Source organism: Thunnus maccoyii, chromosome 20 (genome assembly GCF_910596095.1).
Source record: "Thunnus maccoyii chromosome 20, fThuMac1.1, whole genome shotgun sequence".
Lineage (NCBI taxonomy): Eukaryota > Metazoa > Chordata > Actinopteri > Scombriformes > Scombridae > Thunnus > Thunnus maccoyii.
Genome location: NC_056552.1, coordinates 10537496 through 10558787, shown reverse-complemented (window position 1 = coordinate 10558787; position 21292 = coordinate 10537496). Strand labels below are relative to the sequence as shown.

The 21292-nt window shown below is 40.9% G+C and overlaps 1 protein-coding gene across 3 annotated transcripts in view; it reads left to right on the top strand.

Moving 5' to 3' along the window:
* Positions 1-21292, top strand: part of dock1 (dedicator of cytokinesis 1) — a 186024-nt gene that overhangs the window by 16549 nt on the left and 148183 nt on the right. Inside the window, exons 1-14 of one of the 3 annotated variants that reach the window (XM_042396801.1) lie at positions 5410-5592; positions 6799-6882; positions 8111-8151; positions 8293-8348; positions 9022-9118; positions 9769-9917; positions 10536-10671; positions 12003-12160; positions 12899-12980; positions 13558-13693; positions 14663-14735; positions 16740-16879; positions 19579-19704; positions 20077-20201. In XM_042396801.1, coding sequence (XP_042252735.1) covers positions 5565-5592; positions 6799-6882; positions 8111-8151; positions 8293-8348; positions 9022-9118; positions 9769-9917; positions 10536-10671; positions 12003-12160; positions 12899-12980; positions 13558-13693; positions 14663-14735; positions 16740-16879; positions 19579-19704; positions 20077-20201 — 1431 coding nt within the window. In that variant the 5' untranslated portion in view covers positions 5410-5564. Of the gene's footprint in view, positions 1-5409; positions 5593-6798; positions 6883-8110; positions 8152-8292; positions 8349-9021; positions 9119-9768; positions 9918-10535; positions 10672-12002; positions 12161-12898; positions 12981-13557; positions 13694-14662; positions 14736-16739; positions 16880-19578; positions 19705-20076; positions 20202-21292 lie in introns of those variants that run through there. The other 2 variants (XM_042396800.1, XM_042396802.1) reach the window with 2 other exon arrangements.

The window sequence follows — 21292 nt, the reverse complement described above, 5'->3', positions numbered from 1 at the left end:
GGCTTAAAGTGGGATTTGGCAGGTAGGGGAGCCCTAAGGTCCAATGTAGCGGTGCAGTGGGGGAAAATGACTCACCTCAAAATAACTCCCAAATTGATTTATACTGTGAGCTCCAGTGGCCTTGTTTTCTTTGTGGACAGAATATGTCATTAGCTGACCTTCTTTTAAGCACCCGTTTCTTGCTGTGGTTCTGGGCTGTGCTGCATTAGAATTAAGTAGATAACTTCAACAATACATCATGTACAAAGCCACTGTTTGACATGACTTATGCAAGCTTTACATTTTATCATTATCGCTCATTAACGTTAATAATGTATTTCCTATGTGTGTGAGGGCACTTTATGCTCCTGATACTAGCAGCGGGACCAATGTGGCGGAGCTAAAAACCCCCCCCTCTGCCATGACAATCATCGCCAGTACCGCCGGTCGGGGGGGCGATAAGTGTGCCCCAGCTATCTCCTTGGCCAGCGCTGCTCGAGATGTCAGTCAGTTTGATTTTAAAATCGATTCTTGTTTCAAAATTCTCCCCTGATTACAGCTCGCCCCAAATTGCTCTCAGGGATTAATCACTCACTAATTCGTTGCGTAGGAGAAATGCTTTGAACTCACTGAATTTCAATGGCAAAAAATCGAGTGGCTCGGTTGGTGAGCGGCCATGCTCTTTTTTTGTAACATAGTGCAAGAACAAAAGTTGAAACTAGTTTAACTTTTGAGGAGGGGCGTCATGGATCAGTTGTCAAATGGCATGGGGCAACCAGTGAGCGACAAGGGTTTAAGGAAAAATCAATCTATGTTCCTGCCTAGTTTTTCACTGTGGTCACTCAATTCAAACGTTATCAAGTGCAATTCTGTGCTCGAATGGGGCCTTAGTACTGTTATAGTCAACCTTACTTTCTTACTAGAAGGAGTAGCATTAATTGTTCATTATTCGCATCATGGTTTAGTCCTAAAGTACTCAAAAGCAACACACATAAATCACCAAATATCTTGATTTGAAGACACCATTTGTACAATTTAAAAAATTCCAAACACTTGGTGATCAGATATCAATACATGCTGCTAAACCAGACAACCAATGTCTCAAATCTTTGGACTGAAAGCACTTTTCCTCTCGCTCACTTGCACGTTGACGGCCATGCTGTATTAGTCGGGCTTGGAGTCCTATCACCGGCCAGATTGAGCTATTGCAGAGATGTGATGTCGTGGCTGGACAGGGCCCTTGATGTCTGCTACCTGCTGCAAGACATTGAAGGATTTTCTGCCTTTTTGGCTCCTCAAAAGCCCAACTCAAGCAGACTTTCACATTGCCTTTTCTTCCTGGAGAATCCTCTTGTCTAGGATTTCCTCACTGGCTCTCTCTGTGGGTTTACAGCCCACAGGGACTTTATACAAAAACAGCAAGAGGCTCAGTCTTTTTCAGTCTTTCCAATGAGCATTTTTTAAACGCACATCTTTCCTCTTCTTTTCCCACCCCTCCTTCATCAACATACTGTATTCTCATCTGAGTGTAATGATATGTTATACTCTTCGTGGATTAGTGCAGGTTATTAGTGAGCCCAAAGTGTAGAATTACAATCAGTCCAGTGTTTAGATGAGGCTGCTTATAATTGTGGAGAGGGTGTAGACGTGCGCCGGCTAAGTGGATAGGTCTGTAATCGTTTCCTCTGATGATAATGCTCTCTGAGTTTGCACAGCCTTATGTAAGAGGTTATGTATGGTAATGAGCCCTCGGCAAATGATGCTACTGTTTATCCCGTTTCCAGAAAATCATTTGCATGCCACACTCCAAGGAGAATATGGTCCACTTCCTCATCCTCTTCGTCTTCTTCCTCTGATGGATTTTCTCTCCCTCACTGCTTTCTAATTGACATCAGTTTACTCTTGGGTATGCAAATACAGGTTTATGGGTAATCAGAGCTGTCATTCAATCCCCACGTGACAAGAATCACTTTGGTTCCCGTGTTAAATTGCACCATCATCGCCTCACATGTCAAGGTTGTGTTTGATGGTTGTCATTTAGTCAGCATCTTCCCAGGGTGTCGTTTGTGTTCATTTTGTTATTGCACCACTTTCTCAGTGAGAATACCCCCCCCCCCCCCCCCGGTTCCCTTAGCTCTCATTTGTTTGATATGAGACTCATCGGCGGTGATCACAGGGGCGGTTTTTCATTTTTTGATGAAATGCGGTGCTTTATGTCTCCAGTGTTTCCCATACGTTGGCTCTTCTCTCGATACATAGGCTCTAACTGCAGCCTCAGTTTGTGCCTCTCACAGAGCTGCTGGTAGAGTTAGCAAATCTGATAAGAGACAGCTGAGAGGCGACGTCGCGCTAATAACACAAAGATTTATTCCTTTTCTGTGGCAGTAAACCACAAGACACAACCCGCCAATAACTAACTGTGCTATATTCAGAGCTTTAAAAGATATGTGGGGCCGTTGGACGACGATGGAACGTTAAATGTTAACATGATAAACATCAGGGCTATGGCTACGTGCTGACACTCCCCCACAGACACACACACACACACACACCGACACAGATACCACACAGAAACTTTTAATGAATGTGAATGTGCTTCTAGTGACTGTCAAAGCTCCAGCGGACTCTCTGTGTTTCCAACTGGGACATGGAGAGTCTGACAGCAGCGTCTCATGGCTTTTTTTATTTTACTTACACTTCTTCTTCATTGTCACCTACAATTGCCGTCCATCTGACCGTCCATCAGTCTGTTCAGTGACTCCATACGGAGGCGGAGGGTAGTGGCGCTCTAGTTAGCGGTAAGCCAAAGTAGTTGAATCTATTCTGAGCGGTCCTATGTTTTTAAAAAATGCTATATGTTGACATATAGATATTTATCTTGAGTAGTTATTTGTTTGCAATAAATTGAGTTATTCATGAACCTTTTGTTTGACTAGTTTATTACCGAACCTGCCCGTCACACGCCACCGTACCCACAACCACGAGTAAATTCTCAACTTGTGGAAAACACTGTTCTCTATCAGAGCTGTTAGTTCGGGCTGCTCCCTCTCAGCACCTGCCATTTAGATAACATGCCGAATCAGCTGGGCCAGTGACCCAGTTCCAAACAAACACACAGATGCAGCAGTTACAGGCCTCTCTGGTTACTCTTAATGATAGTTTAATTGAGCGCACCCTGCTGTATAGTCACTATGCTGCTCTCTGATAGCTGTGCACAGATTAATCCCACCTCCCTTTTGATTGTTTTGTTGTTTTCTCCCCCTGTAGGTACCTTTTGTATCTCGGCTTGGAACCACTGAATTCATTTCCTGGGGTCTTTGTTCCATTGTCAGCCCATGGCTCGCATTCTGGTGGATTCGCTGGGCTTGTTGGATTGTTCAGGGGATCGCAAATACATTGTGGACGTGCGCGTGTATATGCACATACACTTTGATAACAAAATGACACAAGGCTGAATGAAACAGACTACACGTGGAATTTTATGCCCTCCGCTAAACGGTGGTCACTAAGTGGTGGGGTGGTTGACTTATGCTGTACACATGTTGAACATCAGACACTTGACAGATTTTTTTTATGACTGTCAGAGTGGTTACGTAACTGCACGATAGTGTTTAAGGCTGTATTTTGTAGTGTTGTTAAGCAAACATCCTATGAAACATCTCAGTCAGAGAGGTGACCACCTGACCGCTGACCAGTCTTCCTCTTTGTGTTTGGCATATTTGATCATGATTTTTTAGACATTTCATCCTTGCCAGATTACAATACATACTTTTTACAGTGTTTGTAACTGATGGACCAGCCATGCAGCTTGTACATTTGTGTCCTCTTTTTGCCGTTTATAAAGTGCCTTATGTTGCCTTGATAACTCACACGCTTCTCCAACCTCTTATATAGCTGACACATACTGTACCGCTATTTGGTATTCTCTGTAATCATAGCTGCCTTTGTAACTGTGATGTGACATAAGTCACTGCTTTATTCTTTAATATTTTATGCCCCGTACAGAATCAGAAATCCAAATACCTGGCGGTTATTTTTTTCACTTAATTGATTTAAGTATTTCATCTTTTAAAATTGCTTTCTTTGTCTGACTAGTGGTTAAAAACACAAAGTAGAACTTTATAAAAAAAATCAGTAGAGTTCACTGACTTTGAGATAATCTGTAACAGGAAAGACAAGATGTCATCTCCTGTGTGGGAGTAGAATGCATAAAACGATTTGACTATGGTAAAAAAAAAAAAAAACAGGAATACTTTGTTCTGGATAATTGTCCCCCATGACTACTTAAAATCTAAATGGTAACCAAAAAACATTGCTGTGTGCCACCTGATATGTTAATGGAATATAATGAGCTACTCTGACGCCAGGTGACTGTGGGGGAAACGGTCAATTCACTTGATGCACCATCAGCAGGGCTCGAAAAGCTTTTTTAGGCACTTGTCCTTTGGACAAGTAAATTTACCTTCACTTGCCCAGGCACAAAAGTCACTTGTGCAGGTGAAAATGACAATAATTTTCATTTTGTTTGCAAATGCAGAATTCAGATGAACAAACATTTGAAAGCATCCAAACAGTGTCAACATATAATTTATGAATTTTATTAAAGTGGCTATATGTAACATTTTAACCTCAACAAATCATTTTCAAATTCATTTAGATTGTAAATAACAATAGGCAATATAAGTAATACAAGACAAATACAAGTGATACCACTGAATGTTCAGATTAGCCTACATATAGGGCTTTAAACGCGGTAACCAACATAAATAAATAAGGTGAGAGATGTAACCTTGTAGTAAAACATTATTTGTTTAGGTTGTTTGCCAATTTCACTGATTGTGTTATTATTTTGCAGTCTACACAAACAAACTAGCTCTTTCAATCCTTCGCAGGCAGCTTGACATATTATGTTTCTGCAGTAGAGACGTCAGAAGACACTTTGGACTTGTTTTCACTGGTCAGGAATATATTTCCTCTGTGGCAGAAAAACATGTTACACAAGCCTTCAAAACTCCTAGATGTTAAACTGGACTAACAAAACACTTTTAGGGCTGACTGATGCTAACACAGTCATTATAAATAAACTGAAAGACCCTTGCTATCCCAGCAACATTAAGGCTACAAACAACCCATAATGCAACACTCTGTACAGGAATGGGTGTTACACCGGTACTGGTACTTTAGCCATTCAAAAAGAACATCTGATGTTGTGAACATGTAATTGTCTAGCCGTTAGCGGAGTGTGTATGCAAATTAACCTACAGACTAACATGTGTAACCGGTCAAAAACATTCTCCTTGATTAACTGATTAACAGTTAACCATGGACGTCTCTATTTGGCGACCCAAATAAAATCTCCTTTGACCCGCCTGTGTGACTGATTCACAGAGAGCAGGTCACAATTCTCTAGGTTGGTGCTCAGCTAACGTTATTGTTACCTAGTGAATTACACAGCCGTTAACGCTAGCTAGCTAACGTCACTTACTTGTCCTCCAAGTTGGCTTGCCCCCAGCAGATGCCGCAGAACATTACCATCCAGCTGTTCACAAATTTACGTCCTCTTTTTGACTCGTACGTTTTTGTTTATGACTTTTAACTTGTCCAGCGGAGCAAGTAAGTTTCTCTTCGACCTGCCCTACAAAAAATCCACTCGTCCCAGACAAGTGGACAAGCCTTAATTTTGAGCCCTGATCAGCATGCTGCCTCCAGTGCCTGCGGCGAGGGTCTTTTTTAATTAAGCCGTCATTCACCTCTGGTAACCTCTATTGAAGTAGCCCCGCATGCATGCTGATCAAAAACTCGGAAGACACTCAGCAGCCAGATATTTCTCCGTCCTCTATTTAAGAGCAGTTTAGACTGACACTAAAATGAGAATAGCTGGTCCACCTCAAAGGTCAGTCCACCTTAAGTGAGCCCGATCAGGTTAGGCTAACCCATTGTCGCTAACTTTGGGGCTAACCCCCTTCACTTTCCCAGCAGTTGGGGAAACAGATGAGACTTTTCTTGGTCTTGAGAAGCATTTATTAACTGACACACCGCAGCCTGTATTTGACATTTACTGCCAGATTGACAACTAATTGCCTCCTGCCGCCCGCTCAACCACACACTCGCTATGCACACACATTACGCACTGCCCTAATCCTTAAAGGAGCTACTCTTATAACAGTACCTTTCATGTAGATGTCCTTTGAAGAATGAGGAGAGGGAGGATGACTCAAAACAATTGCACGGTAACGTAGGGTGTTATCATGTTCACACAGTGCGCGAGTGAAAATCATCAGTATCCCATTGATATTAATGATTGTGTGCGCTGCTGCGGAATGAATATAGAGGAAACCCTTTGGCAACTTTGTTTGACGTACCAGAACATGTCGGTGATTTACTCTGATATAATTTTGGGGGCACCTGTAATGTGCACTATTGACTCCGTTTAGAATTAGCTGGAGGCGAAAATATGATTTGAACCCCTAAGAAAATTGGGAACACTGCAATATTTAATTATCTCTTTTTCTCCGTCTGTAATTCTGAGCCAATCTGTTTTCCATTGGCATTATTGTTGTTTTGGTGTACTCCATTATTATTGGTTTCTTTTCAGTGGGTGGTAGAAATTTGTTGATATTACAGCATCGATGGTGCCAGGCCCAACCATGAGTGTGTCACACTGTGTGGGTGGACATCATGTGGATGTGTGATGCCTCTGCTACACATTGCAGTGACACACAATTAGCGCTACAAGGGAGCCAAGCGCTTTATTGCCTTTTTCTTCCTCCTGTAATATCTCCTCCTCTAATATTGTCCTCTGTCATCTTTTTTTTGCAGCAATCTATAACTACGATGCCCGGGGAGAGGAGGAGCTGTCGCTGCAGATTGGAGACACAGTGCACATACTTGAGACATATGAAGGTGAGAACAGGCTTACTGATGACATGCATGATCGGAGCTGACAAGCCAGTGTTGGACATGATTTTCCTGCCAACACAAGAACTATAATTGACAACATACACAAACATTTTTGTAACTTTTCTTTAATGGAAAATTCAATTGTACGTTTATATAAAACATAAAACATGAACACTGTATTTGGTTTTCTAACTACATGATGAAGTTCATTGAAACTCAAAGTAAAATACTGATAAAATATTTGTCAGTGGTGCAGATGAACCCTGGTGGGTACCTAAAAGTACTTTCTCACCCTATTTTTTTCACCTATAATATTTTGTAATTTCCTAGATATTATGTTTTTTTAGTGTAATCAAAAAGCACTTCACTCATAACAAATATCAACTCTCATATCCGTTTAATAGTGATTTGTAGCACTCAATGGATGTTAAGTTTTTTCACTCTGCTCTACTTATTTGGTCATCATATCTACATTAATAACATTTATCAAATGTTTTATATTTTATATTTTTCCCTACAGATTGAAACACACAGTAGGATTCATGTCAGTGTGTCAGATAATGAGAAAGAGGGTAAATGACACATAATATAAACAAAAACAGCATCAGTATTAACAGCAGAGGCACACCTCAGTTGATTTTGAATAAAACATTAATGTCAGACGCTTTCCTTAAAAGGTCAAATCACCCAGTGTGTAAACTCAGTGTTATATATATATAGGCTATTTTGGGCTGGACCGACTCACCATCTGTCCCATATTGAGCAGACCTGGGATGGTCTGAGTGTAGCCCATGTTCAGGCCACCGTCTGAGCCCTGCCTGTTGGTGGTCGTGATGACGGTGTGCCACATGTTGCCGGTAAATAAAACGAATAAATTAGTGTTTAAACCAGTTAAAAACTGCAGCAGACATGCTGTAAGGTTACCAGTCAACGACGAGTCTCTGCTGCATATCATTTAGTTTTAGCGTGTGTGTGTGTGTGATGTTAAAAATTAGCTATATGAGACTGATGGAGGCCAATCAATGGCCGATCAGCTGCATCGGTGCATCTGTATCCATGACATTTTATATTCACACCGTTGTTATTTTGAACTTTCATGAAATTCATTTGTTAATTTAGCTAATAAAACAACTGACCTTGTGAAAAAGTTCACTTTTGCACATGTTTTATAAGTTTTTATTCTTCATTTGTACTACGTTTGGGCCTTTCTCATAATTCTGTTCTCCATCAGACTGGTACAGAGGGCATAGGCTGAGGAGAAAATCCAAAAAGGTGAGTAGCCAGCAAACAAAGGTTTTATTCAGTCATATTTGTTACTGAGCGATCGCTCTTCACAGCTTCAGTTTCTCAGCTGTTGAACTTTTGTCCTGGTTGATATAAAGTTGTTTATATTGTGACCTCCTTCTCTTGCAGGGCATATTTCCTGCTTGTTATATACACCTGAAAGAGGCCACAGTCGAGGGCAGTGGGTTAGTATTACTCTTTTCCACCTTCACTGAACTTTTACAGAAGATTATTTAATAATGATTATTCATTGCGATGAATAATGGGATTATAATTCAATTTTTATAAGATGCATTGCGCTAAAGACCAAAACAAAAATCAAGTTGTAAACAAATAAACAGTTTGTAGTTAGAAGTTTGTCTTCTTAACTTACTTTCAGTCCTACTCAGAAGCTTGTAGGATAAAAAGTGTGAGTTGAACGTAGATCCTCTGAGGTTGTTTCAGTGGAAAGCTCTCCACTTGATATGGTGTGACATGTGTGTTTGTGGCACTGTTTTTTTGTTTTGATCACTCTTCTTTGATTTCACTCGCACACCAGAAAAAAAATATAAAGCCGTAACTTCAAAGTCCTTGAATTCAGCTGAAAACCTCGAGGAACAGATATTTTCTCACACATAGAATTGTCACTAGAGGATTTGATCAAGGGTGTGAAGTCAGTTTGAATTTTCACTAATTACAGGCAGAATGCATGTATGTACTATTGACAGTGGAGTGTACAAATATGTGATCATTTTGCTTAGGTGATTGCCCTTCTTTCCTCACACAACATCTCTGATCATATACTTTGTGTCAGTATGGAGAGGAAAAGGTAGAAAGGACACAGAATCGCTGTATCAGATTTGTTCAATGTCACTACAGGCAAAAGGAGACGGTCATTCCCACCGAGCTGCCTCTGGTTCAGGAGGTTACCACCACACTGAGGGAGTGGGCTTCAATATGGAGGGACCTATATGTGGTAAGCCAGCCTGACAGACATACAGACAGACTCTCTCCTTTTATAGTTAGATATTTGCTGTTTACTATTTCCTTTCTTTCGAATATAACATTCATGTTATAACCGCAATATACCATACCTCATTACACATCTCAACCAAGCGGCAACGTCCGGGGCTGAAAAATGAAGACAATGCAGTTCCTTGAATGGCCACTTGAGGCTGGCTCCAAAAACGAGTCAATCCCCATAGACCCCCATGTTAAAATGCCCAACTAATCAACTAGCCCAACCAGTGGGTGACGTCACAGTGACTACGTCCATATTTTTATACAGTCTATGATCTTAACACATTTTAAGGGATACTGAATGCGGTATTGTTTTCACATATTTTTAATTTGAAACACTGTTAACTGTAACACTGTTGGCCTCAGAAACCCCCAGTACCTTTCAGGCTCATAAGCTAATTCCACCTGCTCACAACAATCAAGCTTTGTTCATGTACACTATCCTTTACACGCCGCTAATGAGATGGCTGACCTTCCAGATTGAACATGTTCTCTCAACAGTCAATAGCTCAAACACAAGCCCACATGGATGTTGTAAATTTCATCCTCGAATGCGATTGTGTGTCTAAGCCGAACACATGTTCATCCATCTGTTTCTGCTGACAGGGGGACAAACGTGAGATGTTCAACTCTGTCCGTGACATGATCTACAACCTCATCGAATGGCGTTCCCAGATCCTGTCTGGCACGCTCCCGCAGGACGAGCTCACCGAGCTCAAGCAGAAAGTAACCTCCAAGATAGACTACGGAAACAAGTGAGGAGCCGGTCTTTAGAGGCTTTTAGCCTTGTCCTTCTCTCCCTACAGCTTATATCCCTTTATCCTCATATCTATCTGTAAAAATGACTCTTGTTGGAATAGGTCAGCAGTGTCAGTCAATAGAAAATGACAGGTCATCACTTAGCTTGGGGGGAAAACTGTGGGGATTTAGTTTCAGCAAACCATACTGTATTCCATCATGAAGACAGCTCTTGCTGTGTCTACAGTGGGCCTAGAAAATCGGTTGAAAATGAAAATTGTGAAGCTTCATTCTGCGCCCGTGATGAAACTTTAAACCTTTGGCCAGGTAGAGAAATGACTTTTTCCCCTCTGTAGAAGCAGGGAGTGACGAGGTGATGAAATACAGCCAATGTCTGTTGTCTGCACCGGCTCCCTCTGTAGAGGAAAGTTGAACAAAAAACAGGAACATTTGAAGGAAAACAGTGGAGCTGGAGGAATGTTATATGAAGAGAAAATGAGACAAAGGGAGTGTCTGGTCCTTCTCTCAGAAATACAAGCGCACAAGCCCAATATTTACCTTATAATGGTATGTTATTGTATGTGTTAGTCTTGGCGGGTCTCAGCATTTGTTAACTCTCCCTTATTTTTTGCCAGGTACTTGGATCTAGACCTGGTGGTCAGAGACAAAGATGGTAACATTCTGGACCCAGAGCTCACCAGCACCATCAGTCTGTTCAGAGCACACGAGGCGGCTTCTAAACAAATTGAGGACCGGATCCAAGAGGAGAAGGTAAAGATGGGAGAAGAAATAGTGATCCCTACCTCTTAGACCACATTTACACCTGCCAATAAACTCTAATCTTTATGCAGGTAATACATCAGTGATAAGTAAAGGAACATTAGTGTAAAGTGTGAACGGACATGTACACAGTGTGATCAGAATGTAAATGCTTCTTGAGCTCATCATTCTGGCTCATTGAATCCCAGCCGGAGTCAAACAGCTGCAGTTACAGTGTTTGCAGTAGGGAAAAAAAAAACACTGCAGGGTTATCACTGCTCTTCATACAAGATAATTGGTTGAGATGATATTTGTCTTCAGTTGAGACTGTTTCCTCTACATATTTGTTAAGTCAAAAGAAGTGTTATATTATTTTATTGTTACCTTTATCCGGTTTTATTCACATAATTGATGAAGTTACCCTCGTTTTAGTCATTTTCATGGGTGCATAAACTGAAGATTCCACATAATAATCCTAAATGTGACCATCCAGTGAGCATTGTGCTGTTTTGCTTCCTAAAAAAGTAACTTGTTTTTTTTAAGTAATTTGTCAAGTAACAACAGCACAGGGTTTAAGAATAGCAAACAAAACGGACAAACTGTATTTCAAGGTAAGAAAAATGAACCCCTGCAGTTTAATCTGGAATGGAGTTTTGGCACTGAAACAACTTTTAGTGTAGAAGTGGGGAAAAACGGGGCCACTCCTTTGTACAAAAAGATGCTTGATTCTGCATTCAGAAAGTCAGGGACTCCAGCCAGATTTCCTTTCTATTTTACTTGGCGTATCAGTGGCATCCCTCACCTGAATGTCAGCTGGCAGTATGTAGGAGTGCCAGATGCTAAGTGCCCTGCATTTATGTGGTCTCATCTTACGTGACCTTTTCATCCAGGGGTCTTTATTGCATATGCATGGGCAATAAGAAAGTGTCCAGGTCAACGTGATAAATATTAATGATGTGGCCCCAGCATATTTTTTTTAAGGGCGTCCAGGGAATCATGCTGTCAGACCACCTTTTACTGTAGATGCAGTTGATCAAGCGGCTTTTTACTCCAGTGCGAAATACATTATAATAGTTTCTGATAGATTTATAGACATTATTAAATCTTACTTAACTTGTTTAATTTGCAGACAGACTCAGAAGCAGTGGCTGACATTTAATAATCTGCGGTGCACTTGCTAACCCCACCTACCCACAGAATATTTTAAATGTCGACATTTTCCTTGGATCTTCATCTAGAGCTTGTTGTTCAAACCACACAGTTCTGAGGCCTACTTGCATGTGACAGAAAGCTACGGACCAATGACCAATATTGAACGCGATACCTCTGTTTCCCTCCGACAGTCTCAGAAGCAGAATATTGATCTGACCAGGCAAGCAAAGTTTGCTTCCACGCCAGCGTTCGCCCTCTTCGTGACTCTAAAGAACGTGGTGTGCAAGATCGGCGAGGACGCAGAAGTGCTCATGTCACTCTACGACCCGGTGGAATCCAAGTTTATCAGGTAAACCCATGAGTGCATACTGTATACTCTTTCTTTCTTTCTTTTTTTCTGTCTTGTCTTTTTCTATATCTCACTCACTCACTCACTCACTGTTATCCATTGAAAACTAAAAGATCAAAAAGTATACAAATTTGAAGGATGATTTACTCATGCAGTGTGCAGCAGTCTGCAGAACACTCATGTTCTCCTGTATTTAATTGTGCTCACACTGTGGAGATGCTTTTCATGTCTCAAACATCAAAAGCCAGACATATTATCAGGTGCATAAAAGGCGATTACATAGTATCTTGCATCAGTGAAGGTCAAATCTAAACTTATCATCTGTTAATTGTTAATTATCAGAAAGTGCAAACACTGACACAAACTTGTAAACACACACGCACACACACACACACACACACACACACACACACACACACACACACAAGAATGTGACCAGAACTAGCGCTGCCAGCTGTCCAGGGATTTTCTATTGTTTTAGGATTGTGACAGCAAATTATCACAAGTAGAGCAGCTCGGCTGTGGAATGCTTCTTTTGCATCCAGCATCAGTCCAACATTTTGTTTTCCTAACAGACCCAGAGCCTGAATTACCATCAAGGCTTCGGCGGCTTTGAAGAAAACTAGCGTTAATGCAACTCATCTGAATGCCATAACGCACTGTAACATAGATTTTTCACTGCAAATATGAGAAATTGCACATTATGATATTGCTATTCCTGTCATCTCTCCTTCACAGTGAAAACTACCTGGTGAAATGGTCAAGTTCAGGTCTGGTCAAAGACATAGACCAGCTTCATAATCTGCGAGCCGTCTTCACAGTGAGTGTGTCCTTGTGTGTATGTGTGTCCCTGTGTTTGTGTGTGTGTGTGTGTGTGTGCGCATACTCGCCTGTGGTAGTCCACTGTTTATTCAGCCATGTTATGAGGCATGTGGGAGCCTGTTTGCAGAGCCTGTATTTGTGAAGCTCTTTCAGAAAGAGCCCAGCTCGCTGTATATATTTACCAAGGCAGTCACCTCTATCTAATGGAAGCCCAAGGGCAGCAGGGTCAATGCGCACCCACAGGGAGCACTTTGCTAGTTTTGTGAGGTATTGCCCACACGAAATTTACTGGTGGATGCAATCACAGATATTTCTGAATCAATTTGTGGTGAAAAGTTCGCCCTTAACACAAACCGTCCTTCATAGAAGAATGTGCTCTTAATCGGACAGTTGTTGTCGTGCACTCTGGCATTGTAGCTTAAAAAAAAGGCTGTTGTTAGATGTGGATTTAAATCCAGATGCATCCTCCACTGAATTTTGATCTCAAATTGTACAATCTGATTGTAATAGTTTTAGTTTCTCTACCTAATCTATAAGTCAGCAGTTTTTCATAACCTTTTTTTCCCCTCCCCCAGGACTTGGGCAGTGAAGATTTGAAGAGAGAGAAGATCAGCTTCGTGTGTCAGATTGTCAGAGTGGGGCGAATGGAGCTACGAGACAACAACACTAAGAAGCTGACGTCGGGACTGAGAAGACCCTTCGGAGTGGCAGGTAAAGCAGACTACAGAGAGACTCGATGATAACTCCGTTGTTCCAAAAGGACTGCAAGGCACGAGTTGTAACGTCGTAGTCAGAGGTTACCTTTTTAAAAACATCTCAGAACTCTGCAGCCCTCGCTACGCTTGAATATCCACTTGTGCTCAAGCCTTGAAAAATGATCCCTTGCCTCACAGTTCAAAGTAAGTATTGCGCCAAAGTCCTTGCCTGGATGAATAAATATATTTTGCTAAAATTTCAGAGATACCCAGCTAAAGTTGAAAGAAGAATTATCTCCTGTTGGCGAGCTGCCAAATTTATCGTAAACTAATTAGATTGGCGTTTTGCCCACAGTTCTCCAGCAGAGAAAATTATGCCCCTCTTTCAGTCTCTCTTTCCCAGTGCCACTTGAAGAGAAGGTAAATGACAGCCTGATTTATGACGGCTTATGTTTAGACATCATCATCGCCGCTGTACACAGGCACAGTGGAGAGCCTCATTTTTTTGCGATTTGCACAGTTATGAAGGGCTTTCTATGGCTGACCTCTGACCTATAGGATAACAGAGCAAAAGAGCTGTCACACAAGCACCAGTCACTGTGAATATTCTCATCCACTTTATCTGAAGCCAGTGCAACTGACAAATTCAAGATTGTGTTTCCTGAGCTCCGGCAGATCAAAGTTCACTTTCGCTCAACTTTGACCTCTGAATTAGCATAATCTGCAAACAGAGGAAAGTGTTCTCTTGATGCATCTTTCTGTAGCTCACACAAATCAGAGTTGGCTCGATTTCACCACCTTTTCTCCATCCATAATTCCACCTTTGCATTAATTAGTACTCATTGAAGAAGACCCAACGTTGTCTAGGTCTGCTTTCACCTGCTCCCGCTGGTGTGGACTTACCATGCAGTTATCTCTGTCACAGCCATGCTGCACTCTGCAGGCTTTGAGAATATTTTAACCCTCTCTCCTTGTTTTCCCACAGTAATGGATGTCACCGACATCATAACGGGCAAAATGGATGATGAGGACAAGCAGCACTTTATCCCATTTCAGCCGTAAGTGCACAAAAAAATCTCATTCATACAGGGAGCATAGAGTTCCTTTAAGCTTTGGATGTTGCATAAACTGATATAGTCCTGCTCCTACACTTATTTTCATTATATTGAGTGTGTACAATATGTCAGAGACACCGTGGTTGTGTTTTTTAAAAAAATTTTTTAAAGACTTGAATCCTTGACACCTGATTAGCAAAGGTTTTAAGACAGTAACGCTCCCCTATTCCCGGCTGACACAATTAAGGCAATCTCATTAACTGCTGCCATTCTCGTAGGACAGCATACAGAGCCAGAGTAACCTTTTCCTTAACGTGATTTCCTGCATAATTAGAAATGCTTCAGATTCAGGCAGTTAGCTGGCAGATCACCTCACTTAACGGTTTTATCTCTGAGCATAAATCATGGAAATTAAAGCCTTCTGCTGTGAAGAGAAGAACAGGATCTACAAGGGGTTATTTATGTCTAGATGTGAATATTTGCCAGTCAATTTTTTAACTGATGAAATTTCGAAGTAGCTGTTCCACAACTTATCATCGTACGTGTGTTCAAGGCCGACAGAGGCAGGAAGTGAAGGAGCCATTTAGGGAGGGTTTGACATAGTGATGTAATTTTGATAGACTCCTGGCATCCAAAGAGAAATGGAAATGGCTTTCAGAAATGAACTAGATAGATCAAAATCTTGTCGAAATAGTTTGTTGTTCTTGTTTTTCCACAGGCTACTTCAGTATAAAGCTGAGACTCAGTCAATTTCCTTCTGGGCACATAATGTAGAATAATAATAAAGAAATCAACCTATGTTTTGTATTTTCATCAAAACTTAAATAGTCCTACAATTTTCATAATTGATTCATTGTTTAAGACATTTATCAAGCACAAATGACAAATATTCACCTGCTTTTCTGTGTTTATATAATTTTAATCCCTTAGGTTTTGGCATGTTAGTAAGAGAAAATCATCAAATTAAAGACATCACCTTCTGGGAAGTTCTGATGGACATTTTTCACCATTTGTATATCTATATATCTAACACTTTTTGGACTTAATGATATCATGAATCTACAGTATAAATAATCAAGACAGTAGATAATGAAAGTAAAGTTTTTTGTTTTTTTTTTTAAAAAAAAAAGAAGATTCAAATCCATTAAAAAAAATATTATTGCAAATTTGATGGAAAACCTGTCTTCCGCCTGCTGACTGACAATGTTTTGTCCCTTGAATGTACAAACCTTTGCTGCCTCTTATTCTGCTGCCTTGCTTGGATTGATTTTTTTTTTTTTAATTCTGAGCTGAAGGCACTGAGGACAGTCTGAGCGACAGAGACCCTTGAATGCTTCCTCCATGCTGATATCACCGCTGTCTTCTCTTCCATGCTCTTCCTCTGCTTGTTTAGAGTCCTGTACACTGCAGATGCCATCCCTGCCCACCGCACATATTTCTCTCACAGCTGCCACACATGTGGCGCTTCCTGGATCGCATCTGTTACTTTCTTATGCCTCTGTACGTCACTCGTCTCGATCAATCTGGTACTCTTTACACCTGAAGCCCTGTGGAGTACAGAACATGATATTATGTTTTTTTATTATTGCTTTCTCGCTAAAGCAGAATGAGAATGCGTTTTTCAGATCGGGTGTATTCTAGAGCGTTGGATATTAAGTTTCACTCTCTGAAAACGTTTCAAAAAACAAGCAGTTCAAGCTTCCTACTGCGGCAGTCGCTCTATGAATGCTGACTCGGCATCATTTCCTAAACAATGATTTCTGTGTGTTTCTTTCATTACCCATCCTGCCTCACTGTTAACTGCTAACAAGTGGCTTTGTGTCTGTCATGGTATTCGCATCACTCTTCGGTGTGTCTCCCCTTTTTTTCTCTCTTTCATCCCTCTCCCCTCCTCACAACCATCACTTGTGGCTCTTCCTGCCCCGCTCCTTCTCTTCCTCCTCCTCCTCCTCCTCCTCCGCCATCTCTTCTTCTCTGTGGTGTTCGCCTGTTGTGTGCATACTGCAGGCTAGCGTTGGATGACGCCATTCGCCACAAGCAGCTGAACATCTCCCGTTTTTCACCCAGGGTGGCAGGGGAGAACGACTTTCTCCAGACAGTCATCAACAAAGTCATCACCGCCAAAGAGGTCAATCACAAGGGCCAAGGTACTGTGCAAGGTTCAGACACAAGAGCCAGAGCCAAGAATGAAACTTACTACATTACTGCCAGATCTGTATCAATAAAATGTGTTTTATTGAGGTTATAAAAAGGTTATACTAAATCAAAACCTTAAAATCTTGACGTAACCAAATATCCAGAAGTGCTAGACGTTGGGATCAGGACATCTCTTCAAATGGTTAAATGACATTGTAGTTGGTGTGCAGGTGTTACCCTTGACATTAAAGGGAGGAAGTGGAAACCACATACTCATAATGCTAATGCAGTCCTAATCAATGTTTTATTTAAATATGTGAGCATATATTGCTGGCAGGACACTTAAATGCTGTATATGAATTAATTCATATTGCCTTCTTCTGGAAACAGAGGAATGTAATGTGTGCCAAAAGATTAACAGAATTAAAAAAACAAAAAAAAAAAAGTTTGCATCAGAGTTACAAGTGTGCAGCCTTCAACTCCTTTCTTTGATGTCTACTGTACCTTCGAGCCAGCACCTCACTAGAATAAGTATGCACTTTCTCCCAGTTTTTCATCGGTTATGCATGGTACTGGCATAGATTTTTATGCCTCCATGGCCGCAGGAAGCATTATGTTTTCAGTCGTCTGGTCCGTCCATCCCATTCTTGTAAATGCGATATCTCAAGAACACCTTGAGAGAATTTCTTCAAATTTGGCACAAACGTCCTCTTGGACTTAAGGATGAACTGATTTTTAGTTTCTCTGGCCATTATTCAACGCCATAACTCAGGAACAGAAGGGAGATTGTGACCGTATTTCACATTTTGGTCGGATACTGAATTAGTGACACTAATCTCGGGTGCCAACTTTGAAACTGTGGTGATTTTATAGATCTTTTGCAGCTTCTTTTGCAGCATATCTGAGGCATTGTCTACTTTCATGGTCACAATCTCGTGTTCTATCAGAAACAGTTTTATTGGCCAAGCATGTGAAAATATACTTAATACCTTTTTATTAAATTCCTTCAAAGTCTTAACTTTGGTAGAGGCATACAATCCCGAGGCTGTATTTCTAATTTTATTTTTATTTAATAGAATTGCACCTATTGTGAAATGCTTTAAGGTATTTAGAAAAAGTTCTTCATATTCTCTACTAAATATTTTAAAAGTTACAAGGAAGACCCAAATTATAATAAGGTTGTAGGGTAATATTAAACATTTTACCTTACTATGCTCTTTTCTTTCATACTACATTTTAGATCTTTCATATGAGGTACCATTACCCCCCTACATACAGGCAGGGTGTTGAAACTGTCCATCTTACTAATAAGAACATAATTCTTTGTCAAGTGCTCACACTATAAATCACTGCTCATGCTAAAAATAGTTGCCCACATCACCATGACTACAGGATCCCAAGTAATCCAGCTGTTAATTAAGATGGTGAGTATTCTGCAAAGACTAGATCTTATCAGTGATTTGACATCTGTGGTTAGAAGAACAACATAAGCTGTCGAAGGGATTTGCGCTGGGAGGGAGGGAAACATCATGACAGCCTCCGTGGTATTGTTATGCCCTATGAAGATGTACTTGGATAAATGTCAGGACTGCTCCAGCCCACACTGGGAAGAACAGCGGTGCACCGAGAGCAGCCGTTTTGGTCACGCTCGCATATCAAAAGGCTTCCAGCTAGGCTACTGAGAGATATGTCATTCATAACAATATGGGGCCTGTAAAGGGAAAGTGAATAAAGCTTCACAGATCACAAGCATCACCAATTTTAGTAGCATGTGAAGGGGTGCACTATGGGATGACAGCTTCAATTTCAGCTTTTTTTTTAAAATTATTATTATTTTAAGTCATTCTCAGTCTTGTTCAAACGATGAATGATGTTTATCTATGCTGCTTTGTTTTTGTTTTTTTGTCAGAAAATATGAGCCATGAAAGTTCCCTGTAGGTTATTTATTTCAGAATTATTCAGAGCCAGTTTCCTCCCAATCTTCACAGTCTTAGGTCTTTTCAAGACCAATTATTTAAGTCCGAGGATTAATGCACAATTTAAATATTCTGCCATAAGTGTCACGCATTGAAAACAATATAATATAATAACAAAAAGTGCCCATGTAGGGTACCCAGTGTTAGCTTGTTATAGAGAAACATTCCCTTCTCTTTTTTTTTGCTCCTAGTAACAGTGCTTGAAGTAGCACTTTTATTTGAGCCAAAGTCTGTGTGACATTTTTGGAATTTCAGTACAGATTTGTTCTTTTTTATAGCTCTTTTTTTTAAGAGAACGACAATAGTCCTGCAGATATGAAATGTAGCGCGCTCATAAAAACAAGGTAGAATGGTGGATGTCAAACAGGCAACACTCATTTGGGCTCGAGAGATGGATTAAATATTTTGTTCCATGGTTTTTCTTCTGTGTTAGCAATTGGATTTCATCAGGAGATTTTGTAGTTTTTCTCACTCCCACACACCCATTCAACTGAGCACAAGAAAAGCGCTCACGCACTTGTTTTCTTTGTTATGTTTTCCTAATCACTTTCCCGAGGGTAGCCTCGATTTAGCATCTTAGCCCTAGAGCTGTTAGATATCACTCTGACAACTGACAGATGAAACGAAGAACACAAAATCTCTTTTTGGCTTTTTCCTGAAGCAGTTTGCTCTCACGCTGTCCTCCCCTGACATTATCTTGGTCCCTCCCTTCTTTGCCTTGAATGCATCACCAGGCCTTTGGGTGACTCTGAAGCTGCTTCCTGGAGACATCCATCAGATAAGGAAGGACTTCCCTCACCTGGTGGACCGATCGACAGCGGTGGCTCGCAAGATGGGCTTTCCTGAGATCATCATGCCAGGTTGAGTGTTTTTTAAAAAAGTTTCACCTTGGCTGCCAGTCTCTGGAAGTTTCCTTTTTTAAATTTGACTTGCTGAACTTTTCATTCATTCAGAACATGATTTAGAATTAAGATCTACTATTTGACTAAATGTGAGTGAGGGGAAAAAGAGCATGTCACACTTTAATTAAGGTTTCATTAATATAATTGTCATGTAATGGACCAAAGTCAGCCATGAACTATGGTGTCAGATATACACCAATACCACCTTACTGAGTAATGCTGTGATACAGTACTCATATATTTTTAAAAGTATGAACTCTTGAGCTCTACAAAGCCTGTGAGTAGTAAAAATGTCCTCACATCTGACCTACTTGTTTCTGTTTCCTAAAGGCGATGTGCGAAATGACATCTACCTGACTCTGGTTCAGGGGGACTTTGACAAGGGGAGCAAGACTGCACACAAAAACGTCGAGGTCACCATGTCTGTTTACGACGAGGACGGCAAGAAACTAGAGGTACGACTGAGGAATGTTAACTTAACCGCTGAGGTATTTTTCTTGGGTTCTGCTCATTCTCTGCATTCAGGACACAAGTGCTATAGCCAGTCGCTCTCTCAGACAGTCAGTGATTTACCAGGCTTTCTTTAATCTCACACAGCTCAGCACACCGCTTAACTGACCAGGACTCCTATAAAGCAGTGTGATACACAGGCCAGAGTGTACGCCTTTGCCACCTGTCAAAAATGACAGAATGCAACATTTGGCTCACCGCTGTGGTACTCAACCTTTATCATTGTCACAGTCAGTTGCAGAGTCAAGCATGTAGGCAGGAAATATGGAGCAGTATAGTTAGAAAGTTGCAAGTGACAAGAGATGTGAAATCAGCTTTTTCCCTCTGCTATAATTACCTTAGAAGGATGTTTTCTCTCCTGCCTATTTGTTTGTTGACAAGCTATCTCCAGATGGTGCAAATTTATTTGGATGAACTATGTAGCTCTTGGTAAAGACATCAGTTAATTGTGTTTGATTTTGGTGGTGGTCAGTAATTACTGCTTCCCAAGGACTCATAATACTGTAAATGCTCCTTTTTTTTGAAAAATGTGCGTTAATAAAAAGTACATCTGGGCTCTTCATCAGGTACAGATGCATCAAGAGGCATCAAAGTTTAGGTGTGTTCTGCATACTGATGGTAGTGTTCAGTTTTAGGCAACCATAGGATAGTGTTACATCCAGGTTTTGCACCATGTATTGCATTAATTTCACAAACAATTCAACATAAATCATTATGTCACTTGCCAATTTGCAAGTCCTAGAATGTTTAATGGACTTTTTGCTTCTGAGTGCTGTCTACTTTTTAATCGTGTGCCAACCCGTCAGTGTCTAATGTCCTAATAAAGCTTTTGCTTCATCTAGAGTGTCTAGCCAGTGACCCCTTTCTCTGATGTTTAATTATTGTGACCGCTTGCTTGACATTACCTCTTGTTCTGCAGAGGCCACCAGTTAATGGGGGATATGAGTGTTTTAGAGCAGTCGGACAAAGAGGAGTACGTGGGAGGAACTGGGGCAGGGGGTGTGTGTCTGTGGGAGTGTGTGCTCATGTGTCTGTG